Source organism: Salvelinus fontinalis, chromosome 42 (assembly GCF_029448725.1).
Source record: "Salvelinus fontinalis isolate EN_2023a chromosome 42, ASM2944872v1, whole genome shotgun sequence".
Lineage (NCBI taxonomy): Eukaryota > Metazoa > Chordata > Actinopteri > Salmoniformes > Salmonidae > Salvelinus > Salvelinus fontinalis.
In genome coordinates, this window is record NC_074706.1 from 3,958,472 (window position 1) to 3,981,280 (window position 22,809).

At 38.7% G+C, this 22,809-nt stretch overlaps 2 protein-coding genes across 2 annotated transcripts in view; both read left to right on the forward strand.

The window, feature by feature from the left end:
* The window catches only part of LOC129841575 (interferon-induced very large GTPase 1-like), a 74,554-nt gene extending 63,560 nt beyond the window's left edge, over nt 1–10,994 (forward strand). The window contains 2 exon segments of the mRNA XM_055909912.1: nt 4,142–8,121; nt 8,124–10,994. Coding sequence (XP_055765887.1) covers nt 4,142–8,121; nt 8,124–8,810 — 4,667 coding nt within the window. The 3' untranslated portion in view covers nt 8,811–10,994.
* LOC129841598 (prostaglandin reductase 1-like) overlaps nt 1–22,809 on the forward strand; it is a 297,002-nt gene that overhangs the window by 92,892 nt on the left and 181,301 nt on the right. The window lies entirely within an intron of this gene.

Below are 22,809 nucleotides of genomic sequence, written 5' to 3' on the forward strand. Positions count from 1 at the left end.
TGGCACCAGCGATGTACTTGGCCGTACACACTAACCTCTGTTGCGCCTTACGATCGGAGGCCGAGCAATTTCCATGCCAAGCGGTGATGCAAACAGTCAGGATGCTCTCGATGGTGCAGCTACTAAGCTGTATTGAATTATTATAAGAAGGTCAAACCAAGGATCATTTTGCAATTTGATTTTGAATTTTAAGAACCCTTGAAGTATCAAAGAAATACAAAAAAATGTTGGTCCTTACTGCATTGCATAACAGATTCTACACATGGAACAATGAGAGTCCCCCCAAAAATAGAAATGAAGTCTGTTCTGAAGTGTCTGTCCTATATCTAAGAGATATACGAAAGATTAGGAAACATAATTTAAACCCTTATTTTTGGCACTGAACAGTCTATATATATATACAGTGCATTCGGAAAGTATTCAGACCCCTTACGTTTTCCACATTTTGTTACGTTACAACCTTATTCTAGAATAGATTAAATAATTTTTCCCCTCATCAAATTACACACAATACCCCATAATGACAAAGCAAAAACAGGTTTTTAATTTATTTTGAACATTTATTAAAAAATAAAAAAGGTAAATAACATTTACATGAGTATTCAGACCCATTACTCCGTACTTTGTTGAAGCACCTTTGGCAGCAATTACAGCCTTGAGTCTTCTTGGCACACCTATATTTGGGGAGTTTCTCCCATTCTTCTCTGCAGATCCTCTCAAGCTCTGTCAGGTTGGATTGGGAGCGTCGCTGCAGAGCTATTTTCAGGTCTCTCCAGAGATGTTTGATCGGGTTCAAGTCCGGCTCTTCAGAGACTTGTCCTGAAGCCACGCCTGCATTGTCTTGGCTGTGTACTTAGTTGTCCTTTGCCCCAGGTTGTCATCAAGGATCTCTTTGTACGTTGCTCCAGGCCTGTTTGGTGGAGTGCTTCAGAGATGGTTTTCCTTCTGGAAGTTCCCATCTCCACAGAGGAACTCTGGAGCTCTGTCAGAGTGACCATCGGGTTCTTGGTCACCTCCCTGACCAAGACCCTTATCTACCGATTGCTCAGTTTGGCTGGGCAGCCAGCTCTAGGAAGAGTCTTCGTGGTTCCAAATGTCATCCTTTTAAGATTGATGGAGGCCACATGACTTGGTTTTTGCTCTTACATGCTCTGTGAACTGTGGGACCGTATTTCATTTTTTTAATATAATAGATTGCAAACATAAAAAAAAAAAATGTTTAGTTTTTCTCATTATGGGGTATGAGGAAAAAATAAATATTAATCAATTTTAGAATAAGGCTGTAACATAACAAAATGTTGAAAAAGAGAAGATGTCTTAATGGTTTTCAAATGCACTGTACTTCCATTCATTTTTTCAACTGATACTGGGGGACCTTCAGACGAGAGCAAAACGACTGACGTGTACGTCTTCGCGAGAGTCTCACCTTTGCACAGAGCGGACATCTTAGTGTGTAGCCCAAACTGTTCGGACACTACAGACAGAAGTTGGCAGATTGGCTGTACCGACTTCAGACGAGTCTTCAAAACGGAAAACACCATCATGTTCGTGAGAATCATCTTTCCATAGAGGGGTCATTGTAGTTTCTAGGCCAAACCGTTCAGACGCTACAGATGATTATGTGAGAAGACTGATTGTTGGGATGTCTCATGGTCTAACAAACACCGCTCTAGCTCTGTCACCTTGAGACGTATCCAATGCAAAATAACATATCTCTAGTTTAAACTGATAGATTTTTATGGGGATGTTTTTTTTTTACACTCATTAGATTTCCGCGGAGGCGCGGACATCGACCTCAGGGTCTTTAATTAAATGTTTAAAACCAATGTCTGGTGTCTTGATGGAAACATTGCTTTTCTTCTTACCTTGCATGTGTTTATATTTACTGTACATTTTATCCATTTAGCAGATGCTCTTATCCAGAGAGACTTAAAGGAGAAATGTGGGTTAAGTACCTTCCTCAAGGGAACATTGACAGATTTTTCACCTAGTCGACTCAGGGATTTGAACCAGCAACCTTTTGATTTCTGGCCCAAATGCTCTTAACCACTACGGTATGGATACATTTATGTTTATCATTATATAATATGGTAAACATTTAACAGTTAAATTAGACATGGATGCAGTTGTCTATTTTGGGGGGGATGAAGATCTCTGAAATGCAGTGTAATGAAGTAACTTTTTTTGTCTCATGTTATGTTGTGAAAACAGTTTTCATTGGCACACAACTCCAAATTATTTTGATTTGCTAAATCAATTGCTTCTAGCCGAAACAGTCACCTTACCTTGATTCATAAAACCAAAATTGCTACTGTCATTAACGTGGTTCTTCAATAATTACACATAATACTTGGATGAACATTTGGTGTCCAGATGTTTAGTTACATCGGGACACTTTCCATCATCAGCTTATCCAGGAAGTCAAGTGACGCAACAACAGCCAAAAGTGCTGAGAAAACGGTGTATGCAAGGATTGTCCAGAATATTTTTGGTGTCTCATTCGACTAACCACTGGCCTTGTGGTTAGTGTCCGGCCTGTGATTGGTAGGTTGGGAGTTGGATCCGAGTCACACCAAACAGTGTAAAACTGGGACTAAATGAGTCTCTGCTTGGCACTCAGCAGTAAGGAGACTAAATGAGTCTCTGCTTGGCACTCAGCAGTAAGGAGACTAAATTAGTCTCTGCTTGGCACTCAGCAGTAAGGAGACTAAATGAGTCTCTGCTTGGCACTCGGCAGTAAGGAGACTAAATTAGTCTGCTTGGCACTCAGCATTAAGGAGACTAAATTAGTGTCTGCTTGGCACTCAGCATTAAGGAGACTAAATGAGTCTCTGCTTGGCACTCAGCATTAAGGAGACTAAATGAGTCTCTGCTTGGCACTCAGCATTAAGGAGACTAAATTAGTCTCTGCTTGGCACTCAGCATTAAGGAGACTAAATGAGTCTCTGCTTGGCACTCAGCAGTAAGGAGACTAAATTAGTCTCTGCTTGGCACTCAGCATTAAGGAGACTAAATGAGTCTGCTTGGCACTCAGCATTAAGGAGACTAAATTAGTCTCTGCTTGGCACTCAGCATTAAGGAGACTAAATTAGTCTGCTTGGCACTCAGCATTAAGGAGACTACATTAGTCTGCTTGGCACTCAACAGTAAGGAGACTAAATTAGTCTGCTTGGCACTCAGCAGTAAGGAGACTAAATGAGTCTCTGCTTGGCACTCAGCATTAAGGAGACTAAATGAGTCTCTGCTTGGCACTCAGCATTAAGGAGACTAAATGAGTCTCTGCTTGGCACTCAGCAGTAAGGAGACTAAATTAGTCTGTGCTTGGCACTCAGCATTAAGGAGACTAAATGAGTCTCTGCTTGGCACTCAGCATTAAGGAGACTAAATTAGTCTGCTTGGCACTCAACATTAAGGAGACTAAATGGGTCTCTGCTTGGCACTCAGCATTAAGGAGACTAAATTAGTCTGCTTGGCACTCAACATTAAGGAGACTAAATGAGTCTCTGCTTGGCATTCAGCAGTAAGGAGATATATTGGTGGTAAGGCCCTGTGATAGACTAGCATCCTGTCCAGGGCGTATACTCTACGTGTACATCAAACTGCCTCACACTACACAAACAGGACATGTTATTGTACCTTTATTCCATGCTGTAATGTATAGAGATACTGATATAGATCTAGAAACAGGACCTGTTATTGTACCTTTATTCCATGCTGTAATGTATAGACATACTGATATAGTTCTAGAAACAGGACATGTTATTGTACCTTTATTCCATGCTGTAATGTATAGAGATACTGATATAGTTCTAGAAACAGGACATGTTATTGTACCTTTATTCCATGCTGTAATGGATATTTTGTTGGTGTTGCAGTAAAATGGCAGTAAAATTACCCTACCTTATCTGATATCATAATAGCTCCCTTAGGAGTTAAGGAGCTCAATGGATTCACAGCTCAAACTGTATCTGAATTCATTTGCTTGCTTCCATTTCTGTGAGTCACTGTGTCTCAGAGATGGTCTGCCTCTGCTTGTTTTAACTTCATCCATAGTACAGTGTAAAACACCTGTTAGGGTGCCTTTCTGCTACACGTTGAAGAGGATTTGTAATCATGGTTATCTTTTCATTTCTATTTACAGGACCTTTTCTCAGGGAGCTGTTGTCAAAGACTGGACTAGAAGATCATTATGAAAACAAGCTGACGTTAAGTTCTGTCCTTGAGATAAATGCTGATACTACATCAGATGAACCTCTTACCACTATGCAGTCACTTCCAGGGGCCTTCCTGAAGAAATTAATGATGGCAAATGTGAATGCTAGGAGTGTGAAATGTCTGACCACTGACCAGGTTTCCTATTATGATGTAGACAACCTGGACACTGACTCTGATAGCATCAATGTAATTAATCCACTGGACCTGATAACTGCCCTGTTTCTGTGCTCAGATGGTTTCCTGCAGCAGGAGATGGTCCAGAAAATGTCCATGTGTCAGTTTGCTGTTCCTCTCCTGCTGCCCAAATGTGACACAAAACAAATCACTTTGATGCTGTGGGCCTTGAGGGACATAGTGAGGAAATTTAGACCCTCTTCCCAAATGGCCACAAATGCTTTTGTGGAGGACAGACTTGTTGTCTCTGATATTCCTATGGTGTCCTTTGTTAGGTTAGGAGAGAGCAGCTTGTCCAAGTCTCAGATTTTGAACAAGTTGCTTAGTAACCCTCAACAGTACCATGACACATTTGTTCATCATGATATGGAATGTGGAGATGTCCCTCGGCAAATCTCAGATGGTCTGGTTGAAATCAACTGGTACTTTCCATGTGGGAACCGAAACATAGACATGTTCACTAAGCCTGTGTCTGTTGCCAATCTCAGAGGAGACATCAAGTCCTTTGAAACACAGTTCTCCTTTCTGTGTCAAACATCAGCTGCAGTTTACATTTTCATTGATGATTTTGAGGCAGATCTCAAGGTTTTGGATGGAAAAATCACAAAAACAGAGTTATTTCTGGTTGTCAATTCTCAGAAAGAAACATTCAGGGTGGACACATTGAAGAAAATGATCACAAACTACAGTATCAACCCAACAAATGTGATTGTGAAGAAGAAGCAGAATGATGCAGAATTTGTCAAAACCCTGCAGTCATCTGTAGGTGACATCATCGAAAAAAGTAAAAACAGATTGACAATTGAAAACATGGCTACCGTGGCTCGTCAGAGTAAGATTCTGATTGATGAAGACAGTGATGAGTGTCAGAGTGCCAGGAAGATGGCAGATAAAATCACCAGTAACATCAAAGACACAATTACATTCAAAGACCAACAGCTACCCTTACAAGGAACAATCTGGAAAGAGCTTTCCCAGTTGGAGAAAGAGAGGTGTAGACTGAGGAAAGCAGGGGATCAAAACATTGAACACTACAAGAGCTCTCTGAAGAAAAAGGAGATAGAGCTGAGAAAGAAACAATATACATTTGACATGTCAGATGTAATGGCAAGCTTCATTTTAGGAATGTCAAAATCAGGACCTGAGCGATCCTATTTCCTCAAATGGATGCGGATAAATCTGGACAATCTCTCACGGCAGAACCTGTCTGGTTTGCGGGACCGGTACAAAAAGCTTTGCCAACATTCTCAGGAGAAAAAAGACGAAATTAAAGATTTGGATAAGCAATTATCTGATTGTTCCTTGGGTCTTGAACACTTCCTGCGTGAGTTGGGCCAGTTATATGAAGCTGCCTGCTCCCTCCCTGAAGACAGTCCTCAAAGGAAACAGATGGAGCATCTCCCTGGATTGTGTGCTCAGATGCTGTTGGATGGTTTCCCCATTGAGCTTGTGGATGGAGATGCATCAAATATCCCTCTGAAATGGATATCAGCTGTTCTGACACAGCTTCATACTCTTGTGGACTCTAACAGCAAGATCCGAGTTGTTACAGTTTTAGGGGTCCAAAGCACAGGGAAGTCCACTCTCCTCAACACCATGTTTGGGGTCCAGTTTGCTGTCAGCAGTGGAAGATGCACCAGAGGGGCCTTCATACTACTGATTAAAGTCAACAAAGAACTCAAGGAGGAGTTGAAATGTGACTTCATCATGATCATTGACACAGAGGGGTTGAAATCACCAGAGTTGGCTCAACTAGATGACAGCTATGAACATGACAATGAACTGGCAACACTGGTGATAGGACTCAGTGATGTCACTATCATCAACATCGCCATGGAGAACTCCACAGAGATGAAAGACATTCTACAGATTGTTGTTCATGCTTTTATCAGGATGAAGGAAGTGGGGAAGAAGCCAGTATGTCATTTTGTGCACCAGAATGTGTCAGACATGTCTGCTCATGATAACAACATGAGGGACAGGAAGAAGTTGTTGGAACAGTTGAATGAAATGACCCAGGCAGCAGCCAGAATGGAGAAGAAGGAGAATATCACCAAGTTCACTGATGTGATGGAGTATGATCCAGACACAAGCTGCTGCTACATCCCAGGACTCTGGCATGGGACTCCCCCGATGGCTCCAGTCAATGCAGGCTACAGTGAGGCTGTGTACAACTTCAAGAAGACCTTAATGAAAGATTTCAGAATCTGCCAGAGAAATGATGACATGACACATTTCCTGAAGTGGACACAAACCTTGTGGGAGGCAGTGAAATTTGAAAAATTCATCTTCAGTTTCAGAAACAGCTTGGTTGCAGATGCCTACTCCAGATTATGCTCTGAGTACAATGGTTGGGAATGGGCCTTCCAGAAGGAAATGTATAGATGGATGATGAGTAGTGAAACTAAAATATCCAATATTGGAGTGACAGATCAACATCCCCAGAGGTCCATAAGAGATGTGCTACAAGACTTAATTATAGAAGCATCTGGGAAACTGTCAGAGGGAGAAAAGGAAATCCAAGACAATCTAGTAAAATACTTTGAAAAACAAGATGGCCATGTCAATCTGGTGGAAAAATACAAGGAGGATTTTGTGTCCAGCGCTAAAACACTGAGAAAGGAGATAGAAAACACGGTGAAGAACAAATTAAATGGATTTGTTGAAATCAAAGAGGGAATGACAGAACTGGACATCATCAAAAGATCTCAGACAAGTACAATGGAAAAGCAAGTTCTGACTCTGCTGCAGAACTGTAGACAGAAAGAATTTGTTTTATCAGATGAGGCCCTCAGTGAAGAGTTTGAAAACATATGGAGGAAAACTCTTTCTGATATACACTTCAATGGACTCCCAAGTAGAGATGTGGCTCAAGATGCCTTCCTCATGTTACGTGATAATCTGACAACGAGGGGGAGTCATGTCAACAAGATGGTGGTTGGAAACAGTCTGGTGGATTGTGGGAGAAAAGCCTTTGTTGTGGAATCAGAGAGTTGGTGCCAGCAGGCTAAAAACATAGCAAAGCACTTGGATCCCGACCATCACAGGAAAAAACGACAAGACCTCTGTGATGACATCATAAAACAGTGTCTGGAGTTTATGACCCAGAGGGTGAAAAGCAAAACTGATTACCATGACACTCACATCAAAGAACTGCTTAGAATAATTGACCAAACATTACAACAACACACACAAGTTAAAGCCAGTGAGGAATGTGAGGTTTCTCTCAAACAACACATCTGTGGCAGAGCAGCCAGAGAGTTCCAGAAGATGCATGATGATTTTATTGAAGTCAATGACCCAAGGAAGTGTCTGGAACTGTCTAAGAACAAGTACCTTACTGAGTTCAGAGACTTGTTTCATAACCGAGACCAGTGCCTAAAGAAAGCTAAGGACTTCACAAAGCTGTGTTTGCAGCCAGCTGTACAGGATTATGTGACCAAAATGATTGGTCCTGATGTGGTTGATGAAGTGAAGACAGGTGAAGGGTCAGAGGATTACAGCACCCGAGGGGCTTTCCAGTTCTCCATTTTGAAACAGCTACTGATGGATGGAGAATATGAGAAATATAGAGAGTACATTAACCATTATGAACAGTTTGTGAAGGACTGGCTGTTTGACCAGATTGTCCAACGACTCTCAAAGGACAACGGTCTGAAGAAACTAGAGATAAAACATCTGTCAGAGATAGTCCAAATCATAATTGCTGCCATTTCAAATGTCAGCAAAAAGCTAATGTAAATGATATGAAGATGTTCATTAACAATATTTGCGATGCTCTTGGAGAGAAGCTTGTCTTTCCCAAAGATGCTCTGGATTCCATTCTCATGCTTATTCTTCAAGATGCAAACACAAAGCAGTTTGCTGTCTACCTCAAAGAGTTTGTGGGAGAAATGGAGCAGTCACTGGCAGCTGAGTACAACAAGGGAGTGGACATCAAAGAGAGACTCAGATCTCTACCATTCAAGCCTCATGACGAGATGTTCACCAGTCTGTTTGGCTGTGGGAAGCAATGTCCCTTCTGTGGTGTACCCTGTGAAGCAGGGGGGAAAGAGCACAAAAACCACCATGCCTCCATTCACCGTTCAGAAGGTATCAATGGTTATAGGGATCATTATTCAAATAAATTAGTAATAGAGATATGTTCATCTCTTGTGGTTAGTGACACATCATTCTCCAACACTGAGACTGGAGGAACATTTCACCCCTACAAGGACTACCAGACATATTACCCTGACTGGTTAATAACTGGAGATTCCAGCATTGAGGCTTCAGATTACTGGAAGTATGTGATGGCCACATTCAATGAAACAATCGCTAAAGGCAAACATGCACTTCCTGCTGATATCCCAGAGGACTGGAAGGCATTAACACGTGATGATGCATTGAAGAGCTTGAAAAAGTCATTCAACATGAAATAAAGTGAAGTTCCATAAAAAGACTTGTTGACCAGAAACATGATTGACGTTTCATAGACTTAACAACCAGAAATGACATTTCACAGAATCATCATATGTAGAACCAGTCGTCTCAATAAAGTTTTTGAAATAATGTGCAGATACCCAATGCAATTTAGAAAAGAACAACTGCAGCAGGAAAAACACATTTTCAGATGCATTCATAAACTATATAACATCTTAGGAATTTACAGATCAGATGTTCCATAGTGAAATAGCTAACACTTTGAATATGATGTGAAAGGAATACAACATTTAACATCATCATGTAGGTGTAAGCAGAGCACTTTAAGCTACATTCAGAAATCATACAGATAATAAGAGTAAATATGAACACCAACAAGTTAACCAACAGATTCAGAGTGTTTTACTTGCTAATGTCCATAAATAAACACAACTTTCATTTACTTGACCATTTAACCTATGGCTTGATATGCCTTAATCACAGATTAATGATTGGAAGTGACTGTATGTTCGTTTAGTGGTAAACGGTTGGCTTGGCTTGGCTTTTGTTTTTGTAATTTGACCTTTTGCATTTTAATCTTAATGTAATTTTTATTGTGAACAAATCCACAATTGGCTTGGCTTGGCTTTTCTTTGAATAAATCCATTTGTTTGCAAAAATTATAACTAAGAATATTTAAAATGTGTTTATATTGGACCACCCCTTATAATTTGTTCAAAACGTGGTCAGTTTTGAAGGTATTTTCCGACGTCCTCAGGACATGACGTCCAATTTCGAAGTCCATCTTGAGCAATCTGCATGGATGATGATGATGAGGATTTATATTTGTTGTTGATGTTTTTACTTTTGTTGATGATGATTCTATTTTTGTTATTGACACGGATTTTGTTATTGATGTTTATTTTATTTTAGTAGTTGATGATGTGAGATGGAACTCTGTAGACGGGAGGGAATGCCTTTCAGTTGGCCAAACTATTACCATGATGAAGACAAAAAAAGTTTATTTTTTTCTGCAATGAACGTATACTGTAGTTTACAGACATATTGTGAGATGAAACAAAATTTGCTTCCATTAATTAAAACAAAAAATACTTTTTCATTTTGCATTATCTTGTGACTAGAGATGATGAATACAAATCAATCAATTAACAAAACATGATTTATTTTAAAAACTTGATTTGTTTCCCTTGGAATCTGTTGTAGGCTATAACATTTCAATCGGGTATCTACAAATAAAGGCCCACAAAGTGTGTATCAAGCGTCTCAAGTAAAGTGCTGATCTAGGATCAGGTCCAACCTGTCCATGTAGTCTTATTCAATGTGATCTAAAAGGCTAAACTGATCCTGAGTTAGCTCTCTTGCTCTGAGACGCCTGATACATTCAGCCCCTGGTAGTAGAGAAAATAATAATTTACCATTAGATTGTGATGTTGGTATGGCATCTGTGGAAATGTAAACAGACCAAATGCTTAAAAACCCCTCTTCTCCTTGTCTTGTCCCCTGAATCTGCACTGATTGGCAGATCAGTGAAGGAGAGGACTGAATTTCAGAGGACTGAGAAAGAGCCAAAGTGTATAAGGGTAGTCTTGTGTGTTGAGTAAAACAACTAGTCCTTGGTACTATATTTAACCTATAGGTATTCTCAATTATTATAATCCAATATATACCCAATATATTTATCCAGTATATTCTATATATTATATGTATGCACTGTGTGAATCAGTAGAATGTATATACTGTGTTGGGATCCTCACTCCTGTTCAGAAGTCAGAAACAACACTTAAAAAGGTCACAGACAAGCTGACAGAGAAATTCCTCTAGCTGCTCATTCTGGACCAGTGAATACACTGACCAAGACATTCTGAAACCTGAGTTGTTGACCAGATCAAACCATGTATTTTTAAGTATCATGACAGTGCTCTTAGCACCATGTTACCTGTCTGTTAAACATGTTTATGCCATATTTGGCTAAGTAGTTTTCACCTGTCAACTATATAATTATTGGTTGCAGTGATGGCCGAGGAACCTTCCCATGTAGACCAATCAAATGTATGGGGGGTTTTGGGTCCAACAACTGTGTGAGTTGGCTACATAAAAGACATGTAGATCTTGACATTGTCATGGTGTTTGTTGAAGTGCAACCCTTCCACCGTGGTTATTAAAATAATATTGGACCTGGAGAACCTGTCATAGATTCCTTGAGTCGTCTCATCACTCCTCTATGAATCTGAATTCAATATTTCATCTTCAGTTTAAATCTGGGATTTGAACAACAATCAAACTGCTTCTGCAACACTTGTTTACAAGTTTAATTCGCTTTAAGAATCTCAACTAGTCATCACACCAGAAGTGGTGTAATGCCCGTGGTGTAGTGGATGAAGGAGTCAGACGCAGGAGACAGAGAGTTCAGAGTGGCGTTCCAATTCAATTCCCAACACGGGTGAAACACGACGCTAGTCTAAAAGTAAATGCTCCACCACAATAAAGTGAGAACACGAAATCACAAGACACAACGTACACGAACCGTGACACACAAGAATGTACTACCTGCACACACAACAATCCCGCACACCCAGCAGGCCGGGCTGCTGGGTAATAAAGCCCCACTAATCACCCTAACCACAAACAGGTGTAACCACTAAACAAAAAGGGAGGGGGAGGAAAAGTCAGTAGCAGCTAGTAGGCCGGTGACGACGACCGCCGAGCGCCACCCGAACAGGAAGGGGAGCCACCTTTGGTGGGAGTCGTTACAAGTGGTGTGTGGGTAAAATCACTGGGTAAGCCATATTACAACCCTTGCTGTGATAATTGCGTTGTTTGCTCTATAACCTGTTAGTTTCATATGCCTTGACACGGTGATATATAGGCCTAAGGCCGAGATAATAAGAAGACACAATTAAAACTTTGTTTCGTCACAAAACCGGAGAGCAACCTCTGTCCGGTGATCACACAGATAACTACGTTCAACACCATCACTGTTCTCCAGGTTTTCTGACATCTACACTACTATAACAGGTCAGTTATCTGGTGATAGTATAGTGTTCTGACATCTACACTACTATAACAGGTCAGTTATCTGGTGATAGTAAAGTGTTCTGACATCTACACTACTATAACAGGTCAGTTATCTGGTGATAGTATAGTGTTCTGACATCTACACTACTATAACAGGTCAGTTATCTGGTGATAGTATAGTGTTCTGACATCTACACTACTATAACAGGTCAGTTATCTGGTGATAATATAGTGTTCTGACATCTACACTACTATAACAGGTCAGTTATCTGGTGATAGTATAGTGTTCTGACATCTACACTACTATAACAGGTCAGTTATCTGGTGATAGTATAGTGTTCTGACATCTACACTACTATAACAGGTCAGTTATCTGGTGATAGTATAGTGTTCTGACATCTACACTACTATAACAGGTCAGTTATCTGGTGATAGTATAGTGTTCTGACATCTACACTACTATAACAGGTCAGTTATCTTGTGATAGTATAGTGTTCAGACATCTACACTACTATAACAGGTCAGTTATCTGGTGATAGTATAGTGTTCTGACATCTACACTACTATAACAGGTCAGTTATCTGGTGATAGTATAGTGTTCTGACATCTACACTACTATAACAGGTCAGTTATCTGGTGATAGTATAGTGTTCTGACATCTACACTACTATAACAGGTCAGTTATCTGGTGATAGTATAGTGTTCAGACATCTACACTACTATAACAGGTCAGTTATCTGGTGATAGTATAGTGTTCTGACATCTACACTACTATAACATGTCCGTTATCTGGTGATAGTATAGTGATCTGACATCTACACTACTATAACAGGTCAGTTATCTGGTGATAGTGTTCTGACATCTACACTACTATAACAGGTCAGTTATCTGGTGATAGAGTGTTCTGACATCTACACTACTATAACAGGTCAGTTATCTGGTGATAGTATAGTGTTCTGACATCTACACTACTATAACAGGTCAGTTATCTGGTGATAGTATAGTGTTCTGACATCTACACAACTATAACAGGTCAGTTATCTGGTGATAGTATAGTGTTCTGACATCTACAGTATTATAACAGGTCAGTTACATGGTGATAGTGTTCTGACGTCTACACTACTATAACAGGTCAGTTATCTGGTGATAGAGTGTTCTGACATCTACACTACTATAACAGGTCAGTTATCTGGTGATAGTATAGTGTTCTGACATCTACACTACTATAACAGGTCAGTTATCTGGTGATAGTATAGTGTTCTGACATCTACACAACTATAACAGGTCAGTTATCTGGTGATAGTATAGTGTTCTGACATCTACACTACTATAACATGTCAGTTATCTGGTGATAGTATAGTGATCTGACATCTACACTACTATAACAGGTCAGTTATCTGGTGATAGTATAGTTCTGACATCTACACTACTATAACAGTTCAGTTATCTGGTGATATTATAGTGTTCTGACATCTACACTACAATAACAGGTCAGTTAGCTGGTGATAGTATCGTGTTCTGACATCTACACTACTATAACATGTCAGTTATCTGGTGACAGTATAGTGATCTGACATCTACACTACTATAACAGGTCAGTTATCTGGTGATAGTGTTCTGACATCTACACTACTATAACAGGTCAGTTATCTGGTGATAGTGTTCTGACATCTACACTACTATAACAGGTCAGTTAACTGGTGATAGTGTTCTGACATCTACACTACTATAACAGGTCACTTATCTAGTGATAGTATAGTGTTCTGACATCTACACTACTATAATAGGTCAGTTATCTGGTGATAGTATAGTGTTCTGACATCTACACTACTATAACAGGTCAGTTATCTGGTGATATTATAGTGTTCTGACATCTACACTACTATACCAGGTCAGTTATCTGGTGATAGTATAGTGTTCTGACATCTACACTACTATAACAGGTCAGTTATCTGGTGATATTATAGTGTTCTGACATCTACACTACCATAACAGGTCAGTTATCTGGTGATAGTGCAGTGTTCTGACATCTACACAACTATAACAGGTCAGTTATCTGGTGATAGTATAGTTCTGACATCTACACTACTATAACAGGTCAGTTATCTGGTGATATTATAGTGTTCTGACATCTACACTACTATAACAGGTCAGTTATCTGGTGATAGTATAGTGATCTGACATCTACACTACTATAACAGGTCAGTTATCTGGTGATAGTGTTCTGAAATCTACACTACTATAACAGGTCAGTTATCTGGTGATAGTATAGTGTTCTGACATCTACACAACTATAACAGGTCAGTTATCTGGTCATAGTACAGTGTTCTGACATCTACACTATTATAACAGGTCAGTTACCTGGTGATAGTGTTCAGACGTCTACACTACTATAACAGGTCAGTTATCTGGTGATAGTATAGTGTTCTGACATCTACACTACTATAACATGTCAGTTATCTGGTGATAGTATAGTGATCTGACATCTACACTACTATAACAGGTCAGTTATCTGGTGATAGTATAGTTCTGACATCTACACTACTATAACAGTTCAGTTATCTGGTGATATTATAGTGTTCTGACATCTACACTACAATAACAGGTCAGTTATCTGGTGATAGTATCGTGTTCTGACATCTACACTACTATAACATGTCAGTTATCTGGTGACAGTATAGTGATCTGACATCTACACTACTATAACAGGTCAGTTATCTGGTGATAGTGTTCTGACATCTACACTACTATAACAGGTCAGTTATCTGGTGATAGTATAGTGTTCTGACATCTACACTACTATAACAGGTCAGTTATCTGGTGATAGTATAATGTTCTGACATCTACACTACTATAACAGGTCAGTTATCTGGTGATAGTGTTCTGACATCTACACTACTATAACAGGTCAGTTATCTGGTGATAGTGTTCTGACATCTACACTACTATAACAGGTCACTTATCTGGTGATAGTATAGTGTTCTGACATCTACACTACTATACCAGGTCAGTTATCTGGTGATAGTATAGTGTTCTGACATCTACACTACTATAACAGGTCAGTTATCTGGTGATATTATAGTGTTCTGACATCTACACTACCATAACAGGTCAGTTATCTGGTGATAGTGCAGTGTTCTGACATCTACACAACTATAACAGGTCAGTTATCTGGTGATAGTATAGTTCTGACATCTACACTACTATAACAGGTCAGTTATCTGGTGATATTATAGTGTTCTGACATCTACACTACTATAACAGGTCAGTTATCTGGTGATAGTATAGTGTTCTGACATCTACACTACTATAACAGGTCAGTTATCTGGTGATATTATAGTGTTCTGACATCTACACTACTATAACAGGTCATTTATCTGGTGATAGTATAGTGTTCTGACATCTACAATACTATAACAGGTCAGTTATCTGGTGATAGTACAGTGTTCTGACATCTACACTACTATAACAGGTCAGTTATCTGGTGATAGTATAGTGTTCTGACATCTACACTACTATAACAGGTCAGTTATCTGGTGATAGTATAGTGTTCTGACATCTACACTACTATAACATGTCAGTTATCTGGTGATAGTATAGTGTTCTGACATCTACACTACTATAACAGGTCAGTTATCTGGTGATAGTATAGTGTCCTGACATCTACACTACTATAACATGTCAGTTATCTGGTCATAGTATAGTGTTCTGACATCTACACTATTATAACAGGTCAGTTACCTGGTGATAGTGTTCTGACGTCTACACTACTATAACAGGTCAGTTAACTGGTGATAGTATAGTGTTCTGACATCTACACTACTATAACATGTCAGTTATTTGGTGATAGTATAGTGATCTGACATCTACACTACTATAACAGGTCAGTTATCTGGTGATAGTATAGTTCTGACATCTACACTACTATAACAGGTCAGTAATCTGGTGATAGTATAGTGATCTGACATCTACACTACTATAACAGGTCAGTTATCTGTTGATAGTATAGTTCTGACATCTACACTACTATAACAGGTCAGTTATCTGGTGATAGTATAGTGTTCTGAAATCTACACTACTATAACAGGTCAGTTATCTGGTGATAGTATAGTGTTCTGACATCTACACTACTATAACAGGTCAGTTATCTGGTGATAGTATAGTGTTCTGACATCTACACTACTATAACAGGTCAGTTATCTGGTCATAGTATAGTGTTCTGACATCTACACTATTATAACAGGTCAGTTACCTGGTGATAGTGTTCTGACGTCTACACTACTATAACAGGTCAGTTATCTGGTGATAGTATAGTTCTGACATCTACACTACTATAACAGGTCAGTTGTCTGGTGATATTATAGTGTTCTGACATCTACACTACAATAACAGGTCAGTTATCTGGTGATAGTATAGTGTTCTGACATCTACACTACTATAACAGGTCAGTTATCTGGTGATAGTATAGTGTTCTGACATCTACACTACTATAACATGTCAGTTATCTGGTGATAGTATACTGTTCTGACATCTACACTACTATACCAGCTCAGTTATCTGGTGATAGTATAGTGTCCTGACATCTACACTACTATAACAGGTCAGTTATCTGGTCATAGTACAGTGTTCTGACATCTACACTATTATAACAGGTCAGTTACCTGGTGATAGTGTTCTGACGTCTACACTACTATAACAGGTCAGTTATCTGATGATAGTATAGTGTTCTGACATCTACACTACTATAACAGGTCAGTTATCTGGTGATAGTATAGTGTTCTGACATCTACACTACTATAACATGTCAGTTATCTGGTGATAGTATAGTGATCTGACATCTACACTACTATAACAGGTCAGTTATCTGGTGATAGTATAGTTCTGACATCTACACTACTATAACAGTTCAGTTATCTGGTGATATTATAGTGTTCTGACATCTACACTACAATAACAGGTCAGTTATCTGGTGATAGTATCGTGTTCTGACATCTACACTACTATAACATGTCAGTTATCTGGTGACAGTATAGTGATCTGACATCTACACTACTATAACAGGTCAGTTATCTGGTGATAGTGTTCTGACATCTACACTACTATAACAGGTCAGTTATCTGGTGATAGTATAGTGTTCTGACATCTACACTACTATAACAGGTCAGTTATCTGGTGATAGTATAATGTTCTGACATCTACACTACTATAACAGGTCAGTTATCTGGTGATAGTGTTCTGACATCTACACTACTATAACAGGTCAGTTATCTGGTGATAGTGTTCTGACATCTACACTACTATAACAGGTCACTTATCTAGTGATAGTATAGTGTTCTGACATCTACACTACTATAATAGGTCAGTTATCTGGTGATAGTATAGTGTTCTGACATCTACACTACTATAACAGGTCAGTTATCTGGTGATAGTATAGTGTTCTGACATCTACACTACTATACCAGGTCAGTTATCTGGTGATAGTATAGTGTTCTGACATCTACACTACTATAACAGGTCAGTTATCTGGTGATATTATAGTGTTCTGACATCTACACTACCATAACAGGTCAGTTATCTGGTGATAGTGCAGTGTTCTGACATCTACACAACTATAACAGGTCAGTTATCTGGTGATAGTATAGTTCTGACATCTACACTACTATAACAGGTCAGTTATCTGGTGATATTATAGTGTTCTGACATCTACACTACCATAACAGGTCAGTTATCTGGTGATAGTGCAGTGTTCTGACATCTACACAACTATAACAGGTCAGTTATCTGGTGATAGTATAGTTCTGACATCTACACTACTATAACAGGTCAGTTATCTGGTGATATTATAGTGTTCTGACATCTACACTACTATAACAGGTCAGTTATCTGGTGATAGTATAGTGATCTGACATCTACACTACTATAACAGGTCAGTTATCTGGTGATAGTATAGTTCTGACATCTACACTACTATAACAGTTCAGTTATCTGGTGATATTATAGTGTTCTGACATCTACACTACAATAACAGGTCAGTTATCTGGTGATAGTATCGTGTTCTGACATCTACACTACTATAACATGTCAGTTATCTGGTGACAGTATAGTGATCTGACATCTACACTACTATAACAGGTCAGTTATCTGGTGATAGTGTTCTGACATCTACACTACTATAACAGGTCAGTTATCTGGTGATAGTGTTCTGACATCTACACTACTATAACAGGTCAGTTAACTGGTGATAGTGTTCTGACATCTACACTACTATAACAGGTCACTTATCTAGTGATAGTATAGTGTTCTGACATCTACACTACTATAATAGGTCAGTTATCTGGTGATAGTATAGTGTTCTGACATCTACACTACTATAACAGGTCAGTTATCTGGTGATAGTATAGTGTTCTGACATCTACACTACTATACCAGGTCAGTTATCTGGTGATAGTATAGTGTTCTGACATCTACACTACTATAACAGGTCAGTTATCTGGTGATATTATAGTGTTCTGACATCTACACTACCATAACAGGTCAGTTATCTGGTGATAGTGCAGTGTTCTGACATCTACACAACTATAACAGGTCAGTTATCTGGTGATAGTATAGTTCTGACATCTACACTACTATAACAGGTCAGTTATCTGGTGATATTATAGTGTTCTGACATCTACACTACTATAACAGGTCAGTTATCTGGTGATAGTATAGTGATCTGACATCTACACTACTATAACAGGTCAGTTATCTGGTGATAGTGTTCTGAAATCTACACTACTATAACAGGTCAGTTATCTGGTGATAGTATAGTGTTCTGACATCTACACAACTATAACAGGTCAGTTATCTGGTCATAGTACAGTGTTCTGACATCTACACTATTATAACAGGTCAGTTACCTGGTGATAGTGTTCAGACGTCTACACTACTATAACAGGTCAGTTATCTGGTGATAGTATAGTGTTCTGACATCTACACTACTATAACATGTCAGTTATCTGGTGATAGTATAGTGATCTGACATCTACACTACTATAACAGGTCAGTTATCTGGTGATAGTATAGTTCTGACATCTACACTACTATAACAGTTCAGTTATCTGGTGATATTATAGTGTTCTGACATCTACACTACAATAACAGGTCAGTTATCTGGTGATAGTATCGTGTTCTGACATCTACACTACTATAACATGTCAGTTATCTGGTGACAGTATAGTGATCTGACATCTACACTACTATAACAGGTCAGTTATCTGGTGATAGTGTTCTGACATCTACACTACTATAACAGGTCAGTTATCTGGTGATAGTATAGTGTTCTGACATCTACACTACTATAACAGGTCAGTTATCTGGTGATAGTATAATGTTCTGACATCTACACTACTATAACAGGTCAGTTATCTGGTGATAGTGTTCTGACATCTACACTACTATAACAGGTCAGTTATCTGGTGATAGTGTTCTGACATCTACACTACTATAACAGGTCACTTATCTGGTGATAGTATAGTGTTCTGACATCTACACTACTATACCAGGTCAGTTATCTGGTGATAGTATAGTGTTCTGACATCTACACTACTATAACAGGTCAGTTATCTGGTGATATTATAGTGTTCTGACATCTACACTACCATAACAGGTCAGTTATCTGGTGATAGTGCAGTGTTCTGACATCTACACAACTATAACAGGTCAGTTATCTGGTGATAGTATAGTTCTGACATCTACACTACTATAACAGGTCAGTTATCTGGTGATATTATAGTGTTCTGACATCTACACTACTATAACAGGTCAGTTATCTGGTGATAGTATAGTGTTCTGACATCTACACTACTATAACAGGTCAGTTATCTGGTGATATTATAGTGTTCTGACATCTACACTACTATAACAGGTCATTTATCTGGTGATAGTATAGTGTTCTGACATCTACAATACTATAACAGGTCAGTTATCTGGTGATAGTACAGTGTTCTGACATCTACACTACTATAACAGGTCAGTTATCTGGTGATAGTATAGTGTTCTGACATCTACACTACTATAACAGGTCAGTTATCTGGTGATAGTATAGTGTTCTGACATCTACACTACTATAACATGTCAGTTATCTGGCGATAGTATAGTGTTCTGACATCTACACTACTATAACAGGTCAGTTATCTGGTGATAGTATAGTGTCCTGACATCTACACTACTATAACATGTCAGTTATCTGGTCATAGTATAGTGTTCTGACATCTACACTATTATAACAGGTCAGTTACCTGGTGATAGTGTTCTGACGTCTACACTACTATAACAGGTCAGTTAACTGGTGATAGTATAGTGTTCTGACATCTACACTACTATAACATGTCAGTTATTTGGTGATAGTATAGTGATCTGACATCTACACTACTATAACAGGTCAGTTATCTGGTGATAGTATAGTTCTGACATCTACACTACTATAACAGGTCAGTAATCTGGTGATAGTATAGTGATCTGACATCTACACTACTATAACAGGTCAGTTATCTGTTGATAGTATAGTTCTGACATCTACACTACTATAACAGGTCAGTTATCTGGTGATAGTATAGTGTTCTGAAATCTACACTACTATAACAGGTCAGTTATCTGGTGATAGTATAGTGTTCTGACATCTACACTACTATAACAGGTCAGTTATCTGGTGATAGTATAGTGTTCTGACATCTACACTACTATAACAGGTCAGTTATCTGGTCATAGTATAGTGTTCTGACATCTACACTATTATAACAGGTCAGTTACCTGGTGATAGTGTTCTGACGTCTACACTACTATAACATGTCAGTTATCTGGTGATAGTATACTGTTCTGACATCTACACTACTATACCAGCTCAGTTATCTGGTGATAGTATAGTGTCCTGACATCTACACTACTATAACAGGTCAGTTATCTGGTCATAGTACAGTGTTCTGACATCTACACTATTATAACAGGTCAGTTACCTGGTGATAGTGTTCTGACGTCTACACTACTATAACAGGTCAGTTATCTGATGATAGTATAGTGTTCTGACATCTACACTACTATAACAGGTCAGTTATCTGGTGATAGTATAGTGTTCTGACATCTACACTACTATAACATGTCAGTTATCTGGTGATAGTATAGTGATCTGACATCTACACTACTATAACAGGTCAGTTATCTGGTGATAGTATAGTTCTGACATCTACACTACTATAACAGTTCAGTTATCTGGTGATATTATAGTGTTCTGACATCTACACTACAATAACAGGTCAGTTATCTGGTGATAGTATCGTGTTCTGACATCTACACTACTATAACATGTCAGTTATCTGGTGACAGTATAGTGATCTGACATCTACACTACTATAACAGGTCAGTTATCTGGTGATAGTGTTCTGACATCTACACTACTATAACAGGTCAGTTATCTGGTGATAGTATAGTGTTCTGACATCTACACTACTATAACAGGTCAGTTATCTGGTGATAGTATAATGTTCTGACATCTACACTACTATAACAGGTCAGTTATCTGGTGATAGTGTTCTGACATCTACACTACTATAACAGGTCAGTTATCTGGTGATAGTGTTCTGACATCTACACTACTATAACAGGTCACTTATCTAGTGATAGTATAGTGTTCTGACATCTACACTACTATAATAGGTCAGTTATCTGGTGATAGTATAGTGTTCTGACATCTACACTACTATAACAGGTCAGTTATCTGGTGATAGTATAGTGTTCTGACATCTACACTACTATACCAGGTCAGTTATCTGGTGATAGTATAGTGTTCTGACATCTACACTACTATAACAGGTCAGTTATCTGGTGATATTATAGTGTTCTGACATCTACACTACCATAACAGGTCAGTTATCTGGTGATAGTGCAGTGTTCTGACATCTACACAACTATAACAGGTCAGTTATCTGGTGATAGTATAGTTCTGACATCTACACTACTATAACAGGTCAGTTATCTGGTGATATTATAGTGTTCTGACATCTACACTACCATAACAGGTCAGTTATCTGGTGATAGTGCAGTGTTCTGACATCTACACAACTATAACAGGTCAGTTATCTGGTGATAGTATAGTTCTGACATCTACACTACTATAACAGGTCAGTTATCTGGTGATATTATAGTGTTCTGACATCTACACTACTATAACAGGTCAGTTATCTGGTGATAGTATAGTGTTCTGACATCTACACTACTATAACAGGTCAGTTATCTGGTGATATTATAGTGTTCTGACATCTACACTACTATAACAGGTCATTTATCTGGTGATAGTATAGTGTTCTGACATCTACAATACTATAACAGGTCAGTTATCTGGTGATAGTACAGTGTTCTGACATCTACACTACTATAACAGGTCAGTTATCTGGTGATAGTATAGTGTTCTGACATCTACACTACTATAACAGGTCATTTATCTGGTGATAGTATAGTGTTCTGACATCTACAATACTATAACAGGTCAGTTATCTGGTGATAGTACAGTGTTCTGACATCTACACTACTATAACAGGTCAGTTATCTGGTGATAGTATAGTGTTCTGACATCTACACTACTATAACAGGTCAGTTATCTGGTGATAGTATAGTGTTCTGACATCTACACTACTATAACATGTCAGTTATCTGGTGATAGTATAGTGTTCTGACATCTACACTACTATACCAGCTCAGTTATCTGGTGATAGTATAGTGTCCTGACATCTACACTACTATAACATGTCAGTTATCTGGTCATAGTATAGTGTTCTGACATCTACACTATTATAACAGGTCAGTTACCTGGTGATAGTGTTCTGACGTCTACACTACTATAACAGGTCAGTTAACTGGTGATAGTATAGTGTTCTGACATCTACACTACTATAACATGTCAGTTATTTGGTGATAGTATAGTGATCTGACATCTACACTACTATAACAGGT